Raw genomic sequence first — 17,957 nt, forward strand, 5'->3', positions numbered from 1 at the left:
AAATGCTAAACCTGATGATGTAAGGTTTTGAATAGGGAGCGGAAAGGATCTATGATAGATTGTAGATATCTGATGGCGCTACAACCAAATCAAATTTAGAGAAATGCAGCACAGAGTTTTAACACTTGGGCAATGAAAACTACTCCAATTAATGCACTATTGGTAGAAAGTAATGAAATAGATTTACTTTAACTAAACTAGCACTTGTGTATTGGATATGACTGCAAAATCTTTCTACAACTGCCAGGAGTATGAACATTATGTAACCAAAGCATTTAGATGGAATTACATTAAATAAACAATACGCTGACAAATGATGACAAAATAGAGATTCCCTTGAAAAAAATAAGGCATATACTTCAAATTCAATTAAATAATTCAGATTTGGGATAGGCCTACAGATAATAAAGGTAGAGAACGGGTTACTGCAATATTCAAAAATGTAATTAAAGACAAAAACAATGTAGAAATAGAAACAGAAGAGAAGAAATTATTTGAGCAAGACGGTTATTAGGTCAAATAGGCTTATAAATGTAGAAAATATAAAGTAAATTTAGAGAGAAAATAACTTTTATTATCAAAACTGGATGGAAAAGAGAAATTAAAATTCTACTCAAAGAGGCGGAGAAATGATTTTACAGACTCCAGCTCGGCAGGTGGCGCTGAGACAGCTTCTGTCTGAAACCCGCACAAGAACTAGAAGAAGAAAAGACGAACAGTTTGGCGGGAATTACATCATATAATCTTTAGCAGACGAAGATGTCCGGCACCGCGGTGGAACTGACAAATGGATTTTCCTCAGAGGATGCAAGAGGAAGAAAGGACTTTTCTCTGTTCTGCGACGAGCGCGGATACTTGAGTCTGATCGAGTTTATTCTGCAGAACGGCTCGAGGAAAGGCGACCGAACCGGGACCGGAGTGCTGTCTGTGTTCGGGACGCAGGCCAGATTCAGCCTCAGAGGTCCGGCACTAAACTACTAACTTCATAAACTTACAAACTTCTCAGACTACCCTAGCAACTTTAAAACTTAAATTTAAATGACTCGAACGATAATATATATATATATATATATATATATATATATATATATATATATATATATATATATATATATATATATATATATATATATATATATATATATATTCCATCTAAATTAGATAAGAGGAAACCAAACATGTCTAGCAGCTGCTTTGTGCAATTGTCCAATTTAATAATAATAATAACTGAAAAATTGTTTATTTATGACACGATTTGTTAGTAGCTTGTACCTGCGATTGTTGATCAGTTAATACAGTGTAAGGTACTATTAAATGTATTTATTATCCACTGTAACAAATCATTCCTTCATATTAACATAGTAGACCGTGTCCTATTATTATATATAAAAATATTATTTTTTTTGCTAAGATTTGATGCAGTGATAATTTTGCGTCGTGACTTTTTTTTTTTTTTTTTTTTTCAATTAATACGATGCTGGATAAGAGTCAGACGAAATTAAATATTTGCCAATTCTGAACAAATAAAAATGAGCAACTTTTAGCAACAAATCGACCTTTCTTTAGCAACTTAGTTTGCAACAACAGCTGCACGAACAGTTCAAGGCACCTAGTTTCACGGGAACCGGATAACACCGCAAACGTGAAACAAATGTCACTTGTGTTTTGTGTCGAGTATAAAAAGATGAACAAGATAAGATGTGGTTTCTTGCAGAGCCGCTGAGAAACAAGAGTTGCGGCACACTTTGATTTCGCCGCCGCGCGGTCACGTGGTTCATGGAACGCGCCGCGCGGTCACGTGGTTTGAATGGGATTAATCGGGTCAGACGACAACAGCGGTTATACTTGCAGCATTTCCCGGCAAATATTAACACAAAACCTCCATTGATTAATTCGTTTAATACACTGATAGTAGCATTTTGTCTGTGGAGTTTAATGGAAATGGGTTTTTCTTGTTTAACTATGGAGGAGTAAAAACACGCAGGATAAAGCAGTTACATTTCTTTAGTGTAAACTGCTTAATAAAGATTGGAGACTTGAGGCATGACTTTGTGTTTTAAAATATAAGATACAATATGCGTATGCAAGTGAATCTCAATGAATGCTAGAAATGGTTTTAGCCATTTTCAAAAAAAAAAAACATCTAAAGACATCATTTTCGCCACCATCTGACCAATTAATACTAGCACTTACCTATTCTATTTATATTGATTTAAAAAACAAATAGTCATTGCTATGTGAACCGTGCTAGACTGAGACTTGTATTGTGTTGCTCTTTCGTTGGTCTGTTTGCTTCTACATTGTAAGTTGCTTTGGATAAAAGCGTCTACTAAATGTGAATGAAAAACATTTAAATTTATGTTTTGCAAATACTTCAAAATAAAAAAGGCAACCAACTGTATCCATCAAAATATTTTATTATATATATCCAGGGAGAGGGCAAATTGTGTTCCTTGGCAGTCTTTAAACTCATCTGACATCCTTCAGGGAGAGAAAGATTACAGAAAGACATGAAACAACTAGCATCTGGTTATGATCGCTATTAAGGTGTTTCTCACGTTATCTAACTGCAAATATAGCATATACTGCCTATTGTCTAGAACTAAACATTAACTATAAGGCGTTTCATAAAATACAACTACTGGTCAGATTTCGTTAAAATGGCAAAAAAATGTGTAATTTCCTCATTTCTGGCGAGTGTGCTTGAATCACTGATATGAATAGGCTTCAATGCTGGAACCATCGGTTGTTTGGAACCATCGGTTGTTTGGAACTATCGGTTGTTTGGAACTATCGGTTGTTTGGAACCATCGGCTGCTCCATGACACACTTTACTTCCGCATTCCTAAGTTCCTGTTTCTTAACGGCTCTGCATTCTTGGTAGTATGAAGAAATGAAAGTCTTGAAAAAGCATTTGTTTGTGAATGCTGACTCGTTTGAATGATATTAGTAGATTAAGTCTGTCTTAAAGGAATAGTTCAACCAAAAATGAAAATTGCTGAAAATGTGCTCACCCTCAGGCCATCCAAGATTAGGATGAGATTGTGTTTCTTCATCAGATTTGGAGAAATATAGCATTGCAGCACTTGCTCACCAATGGATCCTCTGCAGTGAATGGGTGCCGTCAGAATAAGAGTCCAAACAGCTGATAAAAACATCACAATAATCCACAAGTCCATCATTTAGCCAAAAGCTTCATGTTTGTAAGAGACTAATCCACCATTTAAGCATTTTAACATCAAACTGTTGCTTCTGGCTAAAATACGAGTCTGTAATCCATAACAACATTTTCTCCAGTGAAATAGTCCATCACGGTTGTCCTCTCACATTAAAAACACTGTTGTGGCTTGTAAACAGTGCTTGGTCCATGCATATTTCTCTCCTGATTCAGACAAGAGCACTTTTTCACTGGAGAAACAATGTTATGGATAGAAGTCTCGTATTTTAGCCGGAAGCAACAGTTTGAAGTTAAAAATCAACTGCCTCTAATGTTGAAATGGTACTAAACTATAATTACAAATGCGTTCACAGATCAGTTTCCTTTGTTGACGACCAAAAGGGTTTTCTGGAAAGGCATATTGGAGGAGCTGCTGTGGTTTATCAAGGTAGGAGAATATCCCATACTATTTGTTATATTTTCTGTATACAGCTTTTTCTATATGCTCCAGAAGTAGGGATGTAACGATTAACCGCGAGCCGGTTGAAAATCGGGCTAAATTTTCTGTAACTTACATATTTGATTTGTTTTAAAATTTAGTTTTATCAATTTCACAAAGAAACGTGCAGCAATAGCCTAATAAAAGGACAACTTTTCATTTACTGTATAATGTCTCATTTTGTAAAAAAATCGTGAGAATTTAATCAAATTGTGAGTTGAGTGATTCGTTACATCCCTATCAAGAAGTTTTTATCCATTTTGCATTTTTATTGAATTAGTTGCATTTTTTTTCTATTGAGTTTAGGGTTCAACCAATGCCAAAGAGCTGTCAGAGAAGGGTGTGAGAATCTGGGATGCGAACGGCTCCAGGGAGTTTCTGGATAAGAACGGCTTTAGCGATCGGGAGGAAGGAGATCTGGGTCCGGTGTATGGCTTTCAGTGGAGGCACTTTGGAGCTGAATACAAAGACATGCACGCTGGTAACTGTGCTTCTTTATATACAGGCAGTGGACATGGCGCATGATAGCAGGGATTTACTTTTAGAGCGACCTTTTTTAAATTGATGCAAGTAAGCCACATTGGTCCTCTTAGCAGCATGAGAAACAACTTTTATTCAAATTCTGAATGGAGAATAGGCTATATACAGCAAAGAAAGCACGCAAAGTGCGCTTCCTTAAGCTGTCACTCATTTCAGTTTATCGCGATCTCTTAATTCCGCTATAATCAATGAATCTGTCAACACAGCACACTTAATCTCTTATTTACACTTGTTCATTATAATAAGAGGATTCACTTCGCGAGCTTCCAGAACTGTGGACTGAACAAGAACACTTGTTTTCTGAGCGGTGAGTGGATTCTGACTCACTAAAGCTCCTCTGATTGGCCATTGCGTTATAGAAATCAACAGATATGTCTCTGATTTGCTACAATGTACAACGCTGCAAAAACAGAGCCCAAATACACATTTGATTCTGACCTGAGGCGGCTGCTGGTTACTTTAGTTTTGTTGTTTATTTAGTTGCTTCTTTCCTGAGTCTTGAACTTGGTTACATACGTTTTCCTTAAATCATCCTGGTGACTCATTTAAGTTTCACGACCCAGGGTTTGAAAACCACTGCTCTAGACTCATTCTTCCCACTGGTCGCTCTTTTGCGACTAATTTTCTCAGTTAGTCGCATGAGCACATCATTTGGAGCACTTTTTTTTTTTTTGCTTCAGCATGGGATTAATCAATGCATGCTGATGAACTTTTATCAGTAGTTTTATGGTAACGAGTGTTCAGCGTTCAACCCGTTCTTTTTCATCAGTAGCCTATTATGTGATTTAAATTTTGTTAATGGGAATTACACTTTTGCTGTGTTATAAGCTAGACTTTGGATGCTTTCACTTTTCACTTTCTTGGTGTCACGTTTTACAAGAAAAGATAATTGTCTGTTTTGCTCCTCTATACGCCTATAAGACTAAAACACAAGATTGATTCACTGTTATTCTTAATTAAAAAGCACAGCAACAATAAAACAGTAGGCTATAACGACAAACTAGCTTGCGTAACATTTATTAACAAAAACGAATAAGACGAGGCATGGCATGGGACACATCACATGCTGTATTATATACCGACTAATAAATTACAGCATGTTTAGCAAACACTGAGGAATCAAATAAATAATACACAAAATTAAAGAGAGCCTCCATAGCGTAATGTGAGGTAAACGGCAAAGATGAGCTTTTTAAAATGAAAACAAAAAGAAAAGTAAAACTAAACTGGCTGTCGGTGACATGTTCACCTTCTCTGGTTTAAGAAGCGGTCTTTTACTTTATTTTAGTGTGAAAACCAAATCCTCTGTCTGTCATTTCCTCGATATGAGTGTCATTTTTGTCGTACGCTACATGCACATTTGCACTCGTACTGACGCGGAGAGTATAAACCAGGCTCTACACCCGAGTCCTGCTACAATGTGCCCCGGCTCTGCAGCACGGAGCAGACGCTTTGGAGCAGCGCAGACCATGCACTCGCACAAATGCGACCACGTCATATTTTGACTCGCACATTCTCAAAATTGTCGCAAATGAGTCTACAGTCTAAAGTCTAGAACCCTGATGGTAGGACTTTGTGTCTAATCTTATCTACGATTTCTTGTCTCCATAAAGATTACTCTGGGCAAGGTGTTGACCAGTTACAGAAAGTGATTGACGCCATCAAGTCAAACCCAGAAGACCGGAGGATCATCATGTGCGCTTGGAATCCCAAAGGTCTCGATTCATAACCCTCCAGCAGTGTTACTTTAGTATTATGATGATATTTATTAATGTTTTGGATTGCCTTTTATTTGTTTGCTACTTTTAGTTTTCATATTAGGAATTTTGTTGCATGCTTTTGTCATTTTGATTAGTTTAAATATTAACAGTTCAGATGCAAAAGCTTCTAAGTGCTATTTAAAATTTTCTTTTAAAATGAGCATTTTTCTCAGCCTCTTATGTGGAGGTTCAGTAATTTCACTTAAATGGCAATGAATAGGTTCTTTAAAATTTAAAAAAGTAAGCTTTTCATCTAATTTATATTTTATTTCAATTTCCATATACAATTAAGTTTTTCATTTTAAGAACAATAGCAATTTAGTTTTAGCAATTTTAGCACTTTAAAATAAAGAGTTTTTCAAGTAATATTTTATTTTAGCTGTATTTCAATTGTATTTCAAAATACTGAAAACTATTAAGTATAAATTATATAAAATATATTTAAAGAAATTAAAGTGTATTTAAATAGTTTTTGTTAATAAAAAAAAAGCACGTGCACTCCAGTATCACAGCTTAAACATTTCTGCATGATGACAAATGAGTTTTATTGGCAGATCTCCCTCTGATGGCGCTGCCCCCGTGCCATGCGTTGTGTCAGTTTTACGTGTCAGACGGTGAGCTGTCGTGTCAGCTGTACCAACGCTCTGGCGATATCGGTCTGGGTGTGCCATTCAACATCGCCAGCTACGCACTCCTGACCTACATGATTTCCCACATCACTGGACTCAAGGTGAACACATTTCACAATCATAAGGTGTGCTGTAATTATACAGAAACAATTTACAGCAGAATCCTGCAATTGACAAAAACAAGTAATCTAGACAGCTGTGTTATGAGGGGTTTATTAGACTTTAATAAGGAAATTTGAGGTTTGTGTACCTAATCAATAAAATAAAATATTATCCATTATATATCTGTCTGGTTTTAGTTTAAGTGGAATGAGAGTTATTTGTGCTTATGGTTTAATTTCAGAGGTTGTGAAATCTACAATCATGCTTTTTTTTTTTTTTTTTTTTTTTTTTTTTTTTTTCATGGACTAACCAAACTAGAACTCTTTGAATATATTTTGTATTAATCTTTTATTATAATTTTTGTTTTATTATTGTAGCCTGGGGATTTTGTGCACACAATAGGCGATGCCCACATCTACACCAATCACATTGAGCCGTTGAAAGAGCAGGTAGGTTGCATAAATTCAATCAAATTAAACTATGCATAATTGTACAGGTATTTCTGTAGGTGTTCAGTTCCTTGCACACTGAGTCTGAGATCGTATTCATCATCCTTTCCCATCAAAATGCTTGTTACAAATTGTAAAAATGCAGAAAATCGAACCTGATCCAAATTTTTATTATGACGGATGAAACATTCGGAGGCAGTGTGTAAACATGATTGACACAACATGAGGTTTTATTTTTTAACGTGAACACTTTGGACGAGAATTTCTAACTTGGAGTGCAAAGACCTTTAGACTTATCACCTTCACCCATAAATACTGTCCACATACAATTCCAAAATAAATATTGTTTCTAACACATGTCCTGTACCCACAGATTCAGCGAGAGCCGCGTCCGTTCCCCAAGCTCAGGATCAAACGCAAAGTTGAACGAGTTGATGATTTCCAGGCAGAGGATTTTGAGATCTATGACTACGATCCCCATCCTGCAATCAAAATGCAAATGGCTGTTTAGACCTTATAATAATAATATTTTTTTTACATGTTTAAAAATATACTAATGGGATTAGTCACAATGTTTATAAATAAACATAACATCTGTTGTCAGTTATAATAACCAGCCTAATTGTTTAATTTGAAGTGAAATCTGATGTGGCTTAAATATCAAAGCACCATTTGTCTTAGTCAGTATTTGAGAACCCAGTTTGTTGTTTGGTCCAAACATCATCTGTTCCAGATAAGGCTTTGTCTATGAATGTCATCCTGCAAAAATCAGACGCAGCCTTGACTTTAAATATAATCTTGAGCAACTGCTTCAGAGCAGAGCAACAGAACAAAATGTGCTCAGCAAATGATTTTTGTTAATATCTAATTATGCTTATCATAGAAACCAAACACGCGCCAGCCACGAAGAACAAACACCTGAATAAGTTGTTGGTCAGTGTTCACACTTTTCACTCTTGTGTCATGTTAGATGGTACTTAGGTTGTTTTGGTTTAAAAAATGTAAAACATTTAAAACCATAACTATTAATTGTGATTAAAGGGAGCTTTATGAAAAATATAAATGTCAACTGTTTTAACTGTTAGATGGATCACTTGAGGTTTTTTTTTTTTTTAATACCTCTCCTTTGCTGCCCCCTTTTGGCTTTTACCATTATACTATATATTTAAGATGTCATGCACATTCAAATGAACAGATGAACTTACTGATAGGAGAAAAAGAAAAAGGAGTCATTCAGTACCAAAATACTGTCTGACAAGTTGACTTCAGACCCTTGCCACTGCTACTTCACACAAGTAAAAGTGAAAACTATGACCTGACCAAGTGCGTTGCCTAATTTGAATGGTGTTTTTAATGAATGATGTACTGACTTCTGGCAAATCATATTTCCAATGTTTGCACAACAGCTTTTTTCCAGCTAAGAAATGTTAAACTAAGACACATTCTGTCTGTTTCTGATGCTGAAAAATGAATTCATGCATTCATGACCCTAAGACTAGATAATTGTAATGAATTAAGTAGACGCCATGCAGGCTTGTTAAATAAGCTTCAGATTCAAAATGCAGCAGCTAGAGTGCCAAGAAACATAATCAGCCTGATTTTATCATCTTGTCATTGGCTATCTGTCAGGTTTTAAAGCTTTGAATGGTGCTATAATCCATAATTTTCAATAGACAGTCACAAGATATTTTGTATTACGTATTTTGAGTAAAAATTATGGCATGACTTTAAATTAATTTTCAATTAAAGTGGGCTACCAGAATGACCAGAATCGTGGATCCTGTCATTTTTATGCATCGTTTAACAGAGGCAATGATACACATAACCAAGGCTCGACAGGAAATCAAACTGCTATGTATTGTACAATTTTATCCACATATCAAATAATTAAACTATAGCGCTAAATATATTGACTTGACTTTTGTTGCATTGAATCCCACCGTCGGGTCTGTAAATGTGTTACAGTAAATGTAAATAGTTTTTAATTTTAGATGATTAGTATTACTTTTACTAATTTTGAATGATATTTAAGCACAGGGATGTGTGAAACCAAGAGAATGGAGAGGTTAATGGTCCAAATATCCTTTTAATTTGAACAAAATTACACCATTATTTGCTTAAGCATGTTGTGCACACTTCCTGATGCACAAAATAAATGTCATATTTGCCTCATAAAGAGCACAGACACAAGCATATTTTACTAATTAAGTCAAACAGAGACATATGTTCAAAGCAAATACGGGTTATTGCAACTGGATGGGTTATGACTGACATTGTCTGATGCAGTATAATTAACTATAAGCAACATATCTGTGTGTGTGTGTGTGTGTGTGTGTTTGTGTGTGCTTATTTAGGGCTGGCCTTAGAGGTTTACTTTGTCTAATGTTCTGGCAAGGTTCACGCTAAATTAATGGGTTACACTTTATTTGATAGTCTACTTTAGACATTCTACTAACTTTGCAATATGTCAACTTTCATTAAAGTATTAATAGACTATGTACGTAGTCAGTATGTGTGTTGGGGGACCATGAGTGTTTGCAGATATTGAGCAGACATCCACTAATACTCTAATGACTCCTGGTTGAAATGTAGGATAGTTGCCTAGAATGTGTTAGGTGGACTATCAAACCAACAGTAACGTTAATAGAACATTTGTTCAAAGTTATCTGGTCTTTAATAACATCCTCAAAACATTAGCTAATGCTACATCGTTCATTGAGTGTTGAGTTTCCTGAAATGTTTTAGTTTGACACTATAGCCTATTTAAACGTTACAACTTACTAATTCTTTCAAAAAGTTCCGAAAACATTCAAATGTAACGTTCCCACAACGTTTACGAAATGATAATGGAACGTTCCCTCTGTGTTTTAAAACATCTAAAGAAACAGAACGTTTTGAACATTTAGAGAACATCTAGAAATAATGTTTCCATCCATTAATGGGATCTTACAACATGTTTTGTATGGGTATATAAAAGCATCCCTGCCATTTCCAAATATATACAGTATTTCGGATTTGCGCTGTATTAAGCAGTACAAAAAATACTGACTTTCTGCTGCTACATGTAAACGTCTGAAACGTGTGTAGCCTGTATTTGACAAATATTGCATCTAAATCCACATCTTCTGCGATAAATAAAGCAAACACCACAAGAGCGTCACCACGGCATGAACTGTCCGACTTGATGGCTCCATTTTTAATTACTCCCTCGACTGCAAGAGGCAATTAAAATAGCTCTTTCCGGTGTTAACTCCAAAGGTAGATAAATCCAAAATGAATTTTTATTTGCAAATCTGATTAGCCTAGGTGCCGATTTACTTAAGTGATAAGCTGTTTGTCTCTCCTCCGACGTCCATTAAAACCCGACCTCTTGTCTCCTCTCCTGCTCATCTGAACACATGCAAATGTTGCAAGACAGAAACAATCAATCTTCTGACTTCTGACAGTGCATTCAAACAGGGCTGTGTTTCCCAGAAGTATCATAGGAAAGCATTGATGTTTTTGGGAACAGAAAAAACATGTTAGAGTTACTTAACAATAAACTCATTTATTAAAATTGAAAGTTAAAAGTGCATGTTGATCATGTTCTATTTTGTAATGTTAATATAAATCATACACTGTCAGAATAAAAAGGTTCATTTTATGCATGCAACAGCCTGGTCTCTTATGAAAAGGAACCATGATTTTACTGAAGTGACTGTAGTTCAGCTATTTCTGTTTGTAGATTTCCATGGTTATCACTACAGTAAACATATTTTAACCACGTGTAAACAAAAATATAACCTAATAAGTTGCAATATCATTACCCATTTTACTCTTAGTAATTAAAAAATGTAATACATTTCATAATTTAAAATTCAGTTTAGAAGTATCCGATATCGGCGATACTGGCCTTTAAAAGTATCGGTATCGTATTGAAAACAAAATAACGATGAAATAAGTTAATAATCCCATATTTAATCACGCCTGAGAGGCGCATCTCTCCTCTTTAAGTGTGCGGTTCATGAAAATAGCAGGGAAATGGTAGTGACTTCACTTTAACAACTATCTTACTAACTATTAATAAGCAGGAAATTAGGAGATTGAGGCAAAAGTCTTAGTTAATAGTAAGAGTTGGACCTTAAAATATGACCGTTTTGGTTACCTGGACATTCAACAGAGGGTCTTACTCACAAGTTTGACAGTTTTAGGAAACATATGTTAAAAAAATACACAAGCCTACCAATATGTTAAAAAGCTGTTATGCAAGCTAAATCCATCATCCACTTTAATGACTCTAAAGTGTATTATAAAGTGCATAATCCTTAAAGGGTAAATTCATCCAAAAAATGAAAATTCTGTCATTAATTATTCATGTCGTTCCAAACCCGTAAGCTCATCGTTCACCTTCGGAACACAAATGAAGATATTTTTGATGAATTCCAAGAGCTTTCTGGTCCTCCCATAGACAGCAAGGGTCCTTACACGTTCAAGGCCCAGAAAGGTACCAACAACTTTGGCAAAGTAGTCCATGTGACGTCAGTGGTTCAATTGGAATTTTATGAAGTTACGAGAATAGTTTTAGTGAGCAAAAAATACAATTCATCTCCACGTTACCCTGGCGCCATTTGGAGAGTATCACAACGTATGTGCGTGATCTGAACGTAAACAACGTATGTGTCAGCGTACACCAAGTATAGGCCTTTGCAGGAAAGTAATGAGAGTTACCATCAGGGTGTTTTTAGACCATGTTACCTGATTGGCTGACGTCATAGAGACGGTAGGTTTAGGGGTGGGGTTAAGTAAGGGGGATCATTTTGACTGCATGATTTAGAAGCACCCAGCAGTTTGAAAACACCCAAAAAGTCAGAAACGCCCACTTTTACTCTCAATCTCGCCGACACAGAACAGCATACGTTGTTTACGGTCAGTGGATACTCTCCAAAATGGCGCTATAGGGTGACGCGGAGGAGATTAATTGTTGAATAAAGTCGTTTGTTTTGTTTTCTTTGCACACAAAAAATATTCTCGTGGCTTCATAAAATTCCGATTGAACCACTGACGTCACATGGACTACTTTGCCAAAGTTTTTGGTACCTTTCTGAGCCTTGATCGTGTTCGGACCCTTGCTGTCTATGGGAGGATCAGAAAGCTCTCGGCATTCATCAAAAATATCTTAATTTGTGTTCTGAAGATGAACGAAGGTCTTACGAGGTTGGAACGACATGAGGGTGAATAATTAATGAGAGGATTTTCATTTTTGGGTGAACCATCCATTCAAATCATCTGTATTTTTTTATTTTATTTTGAATCCTACGTAAATATAAACTGATATTAACCTGTTACCCTGCGCCCCTATCATTAATTGATATTAAACAGAATTTAAATTATTTATATGCACTATAGATGAATATAAAATGTATATATGAAATGAAAATCCTAAGAACGCCCCACAAGAATCAGTAATGCCCCAAATTTTATTTGATCTTGCGGGGACATTTATTGGTCCCCATGAGAAAAACAACTTACACTACTTTTTAATGTAAAAATGCATAACGTTTTCTATAAGGGGGGGGGGGGGGGCAGAATATACAGTTTGTACAGTATAAAAATCATTATGTCTATGGAAAGTCCCCGGAAACTCCACATGTGCTTGTGTCTGGAGGAAGGAAAAGTACATGATCTCTCCATAATAAGGGAGGATGACGTAGACACAGTCTCTAAAGTGGGGAGTGAAAAGGGTCCAGAAGAAAGGGCTCCAAGAATAAAACTCGCGATGCTATAATGAGAGATGAAGACAAATGATAACTCGTTTCATATCCGTTCGACTGTCATTACAGAGATCTAAGAAAAAAACCCGTTCTGTGCTCATAAGGATAACAAAGTGACGCACAGAAAAGTTTAAAGAGAGAGAGAGAGAGAGAGATTTCGATTGTAGTTGCAGTCTCTACCAGAACGCATTCGTTCGCTGCAGAAGGTAAGTGAACCACTGCTGGAAGAGACCGGTATTCTGTGTATAATAATTCGGGTTTGACATAAAAGTAGGCTGTTTGGAGATAAAAGTAGGCTGTTTTGAGAGTACATATTTGTTTGGAGCAGTTGTAGTTGATACTGCCATTAAACTAATAGAGGGACAAAGGAACGATACAATTTGGAACGTTGAAGAATTAAAGTTCTAATGATTTCTCTGTGTTCTAATTTATATGTTTATCTGATACAGAATGATGACCAGCAGCAAAACGACTCTTGCTCTTCTCATCTACGGGCTGCTCGTGCAATGCATCGTGTGTTCTCCGTTGAGTTACAGGTACAGAGACCTGAAACCATCTGGATTTGGCCAATTACACTATTAAAGCGTTTAAGCGTTTTATTGACAAGTGTCCGATCACAAACATTTGAACAGGTGTCTTTTTTGTTGACCGTATGAAATAATAAGAAACAAGAACGATTTGAAAGAACAAAAGTGTGAACGCGCTTTAGAAAATACAATTGATTTAATTTTATAACGTGATTTTATTATGATCGTAAATAATTTTAATAAATTTTAATAAAGTGTAATATACACAAAAAAAATCTATCACGTGTCCCAAAGCAAGAACACAATTTCCACAAAATATTTGTAGGACAAAACTTTAAAGCAATTTTTACAGAAATATATTTACTATTTTGTTGTTATAGGCTGCAATAGCATGCATTTAAATAGAGCTGTCACCTTACTTCACAGTTAATACTTGCGAATGAAATTACTTCACGTGTTGTTACAGAATGGAGACTGCAGGATTTGACGAGGAGGGAAACTCATTAACAGATCTAACCTTTGACAGAGACCAGATCTCCATTAGAAGCTCTCCTTCAGTTTCTCAGGACGCATACACCTTTTATAGTACTCCATCGAAAAGGTGATTGCCTCCTTCTTTCTTCTTTTCTAAGCATTCCCAACACGTGATTCCTCTGGTTGCATTGGTCTGCTTGCTAAGACAAAATCGAGCCATTGGCTTGTTTAAAGACGTTTGCACAAATAACTGAGTTTTGCCAAACAGCAAAGATAGTGTTTGAAAACGACTGAGTGATAGGCTTTTACAAATGAGGTCAGTTGCATTATATTAGCTCAAGCTGAGCACCACAATCTTAATGTCATTTTGTCCCCCAGGATGGAAAGGCACGCTGACGGGATGTTTAATAAAGCCTACAGGAAAGCGCTTGGTCAGCTATCAGCGCGGAAATACCTGCATACTCTGATGGCAAAACGCGTGGGGTAAGAACAGTATGCCTTTCTCTCCATCTCTCTTCTTCGCTCTCTCATCCTAAGCAGTAGTTACTTCACTTACAACTTTTGACCGTGCTATTAAAAAACGCTATATCAACTTTATATGTCCGGTTGTTAACACTCTGTGGAAGAATACGGGGGAAAACAAGGGGGCGTTCACACAGAAACGCGTTCTCGCTTTAAAAAGCGTTCGATGGAGCGCAACGAATGGAATGCAGAACTCCCGCGAAGTTTTTAAATGTGAAATTAGTATATTTTTTTCAAACCGAAGTCTAATCAGAGTGACTAAAAGAATTGCAAGGCGCGACTGATCCCCAAAATTTAGTGAAACAGACCAAATTAAAGCATTCTGTGTGAATAGCCATGTAACTTTCCACACAACTTATTATAATTTATATAGGACTATCCTAGGACGTATTTATATCCGAAATATTCCTAAATTAAAAAATGTTTTAATCGACAACTAGATTATTTATTAAAATATGCACACTTAAATCCAAAACATTTGACTTTTATTCTAACCGGATCTTATGAATGTGTGTTTCAATGGCACGATTTTCTGTTTCAATGTGGTGTATTATTTAGGCTACATGCAAAAAAATTGACTTCGGCTTGCATAGGTTTAGGGTTGTGGGGTAGGTGCGTATTAGGCCTATATGTACGCGTAAAGTGCGTATTACATGCACGCAAAAACTGCATATTATATGCACATCAATCATGCATACACCAAATTCAGTTTTTGCGTATAAATAGCATTCAAAAAAAAAAAAAACGTGCTATTGATACGCATTTTCATGAGACAGGGCTCTATTTTCGCAGTCAGTGTCGACTGTTTCTGTAATATCCTGGGTTCTAGAATGCTTTGTCCTTTTTCTCTAACGCAGAGGAGGAAGCATGATGGAGGACGACAATGAGCCGCTCTCAAAGCGTCACTCGGACGGGGTTTTCACGGACAGCTACAGTCACTACCGGAAGCAAATGGCCGTAAAGAAGTATCTGGCCACAGTCCTTGGCAAAAGGTATAGACAGAGATATAGAAGCAAAGGACGGCGGCTTGCCTATTTGTAGCCTTTTTCAAATGCGTCTATCATGTACAGCTTTTGGAGCAAGTTAGTCTTTACAAAGACTACTATGAAGATGTGTCCTTTATAAACATGTATTTATGTATTAAGTAAAGACATTAAAACGAACATTTTGATAATAATATTGTTTTTCTTTTGTACTGAAGCACCTGCCAATGCAACGATCTTCCTTGTGGACCAGTCGTTTAGTTTTACCGATACTAACAATGCTATTTATTTATTCATTCATGTTTGTTTCAATATCTATAAACCTACATCAGTCTGAATATGAGTAAATAAATAATCTCAAAGACAATGACTACATTGAATGATACCGTCCTTCTTTTCCTCCTGACATTAAGAAAGAAGTTTTTTTTATTTACAACAGCCCTGAAGACTTAGATTTGCACCAATTTCTACAAGACGATGAGATTGTGGCATTTTTGTTCGATTTGCTGAGACAGTTGCCTCCTGAATTCCCGGTGAGTTTCTAAGGCTCAATGCCATAGTGCTTTTCTGAGGGGTCTCTCTCATCTCTTCCATGCTTTTACTCACGTCAAGCTCTTCCCACTGTCATCTATGGCTTAAATCTCACAAGCCATTCAACACGTTTTCTTTTCTTGCACAAACCTTTCCGGAAAAAAGAGCTCCTTGAGACCCGTTCACACCACGGACAATAACTATGACAAAAGCTGTAACTATAAAGGTTTATTAATTTCCAGTTCTTTGTGAATATGGAAGTCCAATTGCTGGAATCACTTTAAGAATGCTTTTTTTTTTTTTTTTTTCAGCTGATGAACAATAAAAACTTTGACAGCCAATCAGAATCAACCTGACTTTGGCCAGCGTGAGCATTTAAAGCATTGTGGATATTAAATTATCATCAAATTTATTTTTATAGTTATCATTTTTAGTGTGAACTGAACTGGCATTTATTGTGCATATTAATGTTAATTAAAACTGCATCTTCAAACACTCTGATTCACACAGATGACTCTTTTTGAAACACTGTCCTGTCCTTCCTGCTTTTCTCTTATAGCATGCAATTGCTCCCCTTTGAAATCTCACAAACAAGAAAAACTGAAATCCATCTATGAATGCATGTGTATTCGACTTGATTACAGTGGTTCGGACATATAAATGTTTCTTTCGTTGTTATTTTTTTCACAATTTTCTATCTTTCTCACATTGCCCACCTCTCGCATCAGTGTCAAATGTTTGTTCTTTGTCTATGACCATAAAGCAGTTAATCAATGGAGACGTGTGTCTCTACATCTTAAACTTTTCTGTCACATCTGTGTGGTTATAAGTATCAGTATAGGTCATTGTTAGACGAGTTGGGTGTGACACACAATAGATGTATTATGTAATAATCCCTTTGTGCATGCAAGACAAATAATATTGCAAAAGATTAAATAAAAGACAATATGTTTTGAGGTAAAATCAGCTGTTAAAAGCATTCTTCCAACTTGCATCACAGTTGTTGGCAGTGTTATATATGCTTAAGCTTGTTAGTAGATGTACATGTTTTCATATGCATATTAGAGTGAGTGTGCGTGTAAAAGGGTGAACATGTGAAATCAATCTGTGTTTAATTCTGCATTCTCCTGCAGGCTTTGTGACACAGGAGGCAGCTAGCGGCTTGGGTGCCTTTGCTTCATCTTTAAATGGCCACCAATTTCAGATGGCACATTAGTGGCCCTCCAAATGCTGCAATCACCTGCCCACACATCTCCTATTTCTCACATAACATAACGGCTTTCCGGTTATTCGATTTAACTTCTCTATGCATAGTGTGTTGTAGCAATCTGTACAGCATTTATTAAACATTCTCAGCCTTGAAATTCATTTTGTGTGCAGAGACTGATAGTGCCCAAAGCCTTACTTACATTAAGACATTAAGATAAATCTTGTGTTGATCGTTAGTACAATAACCCATGGGAGCCACACAAGGGCACCATTATATGTGTAAGAAACAAAACAACCCAAAAAAAAAAAACCTGTGTTGTAAGATTTGTATCAATAAATTTTTGTAAACAACAATTTCGTCTAATCTTTGATGATTATGAAGAAAATAAAGTCCCCAATAACACAAATAAACACCCTTGGATCATAAATACATGTACAATAAATATAACACACCTGCAGGTAATGTAAACCTTTAGAAAGATCACGTCTTCACAAACAAAACGTGATATGCCTTCAATAAATATCAAATTCAGAAAATGTGTGATGTCAGATTATTTAAATAAATAAATAAATAAATAGAAATATAACCCACGCTCTCAGAAAAAGGCACAAAAGCTGTCACTGGGGAAGTACCTTTAAGGTGTATCTTTTGAAAAGGTATCACCCCAGCGGCTGCTTTTGTACCTTTTTTTATGAGAGTGCATGATTGAAGAAATATTCTATCTATATTCTATTATGTAAAAATAATTTGAAAAGTGACATTAAAGTGAAAAGTGACACAATATAGGGACAAAAATAATAAAAATTAGGGTTTCAAGCTACTGC

General features: G+C 36.0%; 2 protein-coding genes across 3 annotated transcripts; both read left to right on the forward strand.

Moving 5' to 3' along the window:
- The first annotated feature begins 691 nt into the window (after positions 1-691).
- tyms (thymidylate synthetase) lies at positions 692-9,038 on the forward strand. The gene is made up of 7 exons (XM_079416523.1): positions 692-961; positions 3,532-3,605; positions 3,963-4,137; positions 5,810-5,911; positions 6,511-6,686; positions 7,065-7,136; positions 7,510-9,038. The coding sequence occupies exons 1-7, from the start codon at positions 760-762 to the stop codon at positions 7,645-7,647; spliced, it is 939 nt and encodes a 312-aa protein (XP_079272649.1). The 5' UTR covers positions 692-759; the 3' UTR covers positions 7,648-9,038.
- A 3,774-nt stretch (positions 9,039-12,812) lies between these two features.
- adcyap1a (adenylate cyclase activating polypeptide 1a) lies at positions 12,813-17,477 on the forward strand (the record flags this gene model as incomplete). Of its 2 annotated transcripts, XM_079410464.1 has the most annotated exons (7): positions 12,813-13,092; positions 13,336-13,422; positions 13,880-14,014; positions 14,266-14,370; positions 15,267-15,401; positions 15,832-15,925; positions 17,057-17,477. In XM_079410464.1, 6 exons carry the CDS (start codon positions 13,337-13,339, stop codon positions 17,063-17,065), a joined length of 564 nt encoding a protein of 187 aa, XP_079266590.1. The 2 variants fall into 2 exon arrangements, with proteins under 2 accessions (XP_079266590.1, XP_079266591.1); XM_079410465.1 differs by lacking the exons at positions 12,813-13,092; positions 15,832-15,925; positions 17,057-17,477 and having other exon boundaries at positions 13,337-13,422; positions 15,267-15,450.
- Between the last annotated feature and the right edge of the window lie 480 nt (positions 17,478-17,957).

Source organism: Barbus barbus (assembly GCF_936440315.1).
Source record: "Barbus barbus genome assembly, chromosome: 1".
Classification (NCBI taxonomy): domain Eukaryota; kingdom Metazoa; phylum Chordata; class Actinopteri; order Cypriniformes; family Cyprinidae; genus Barbus; species Barbus barbus.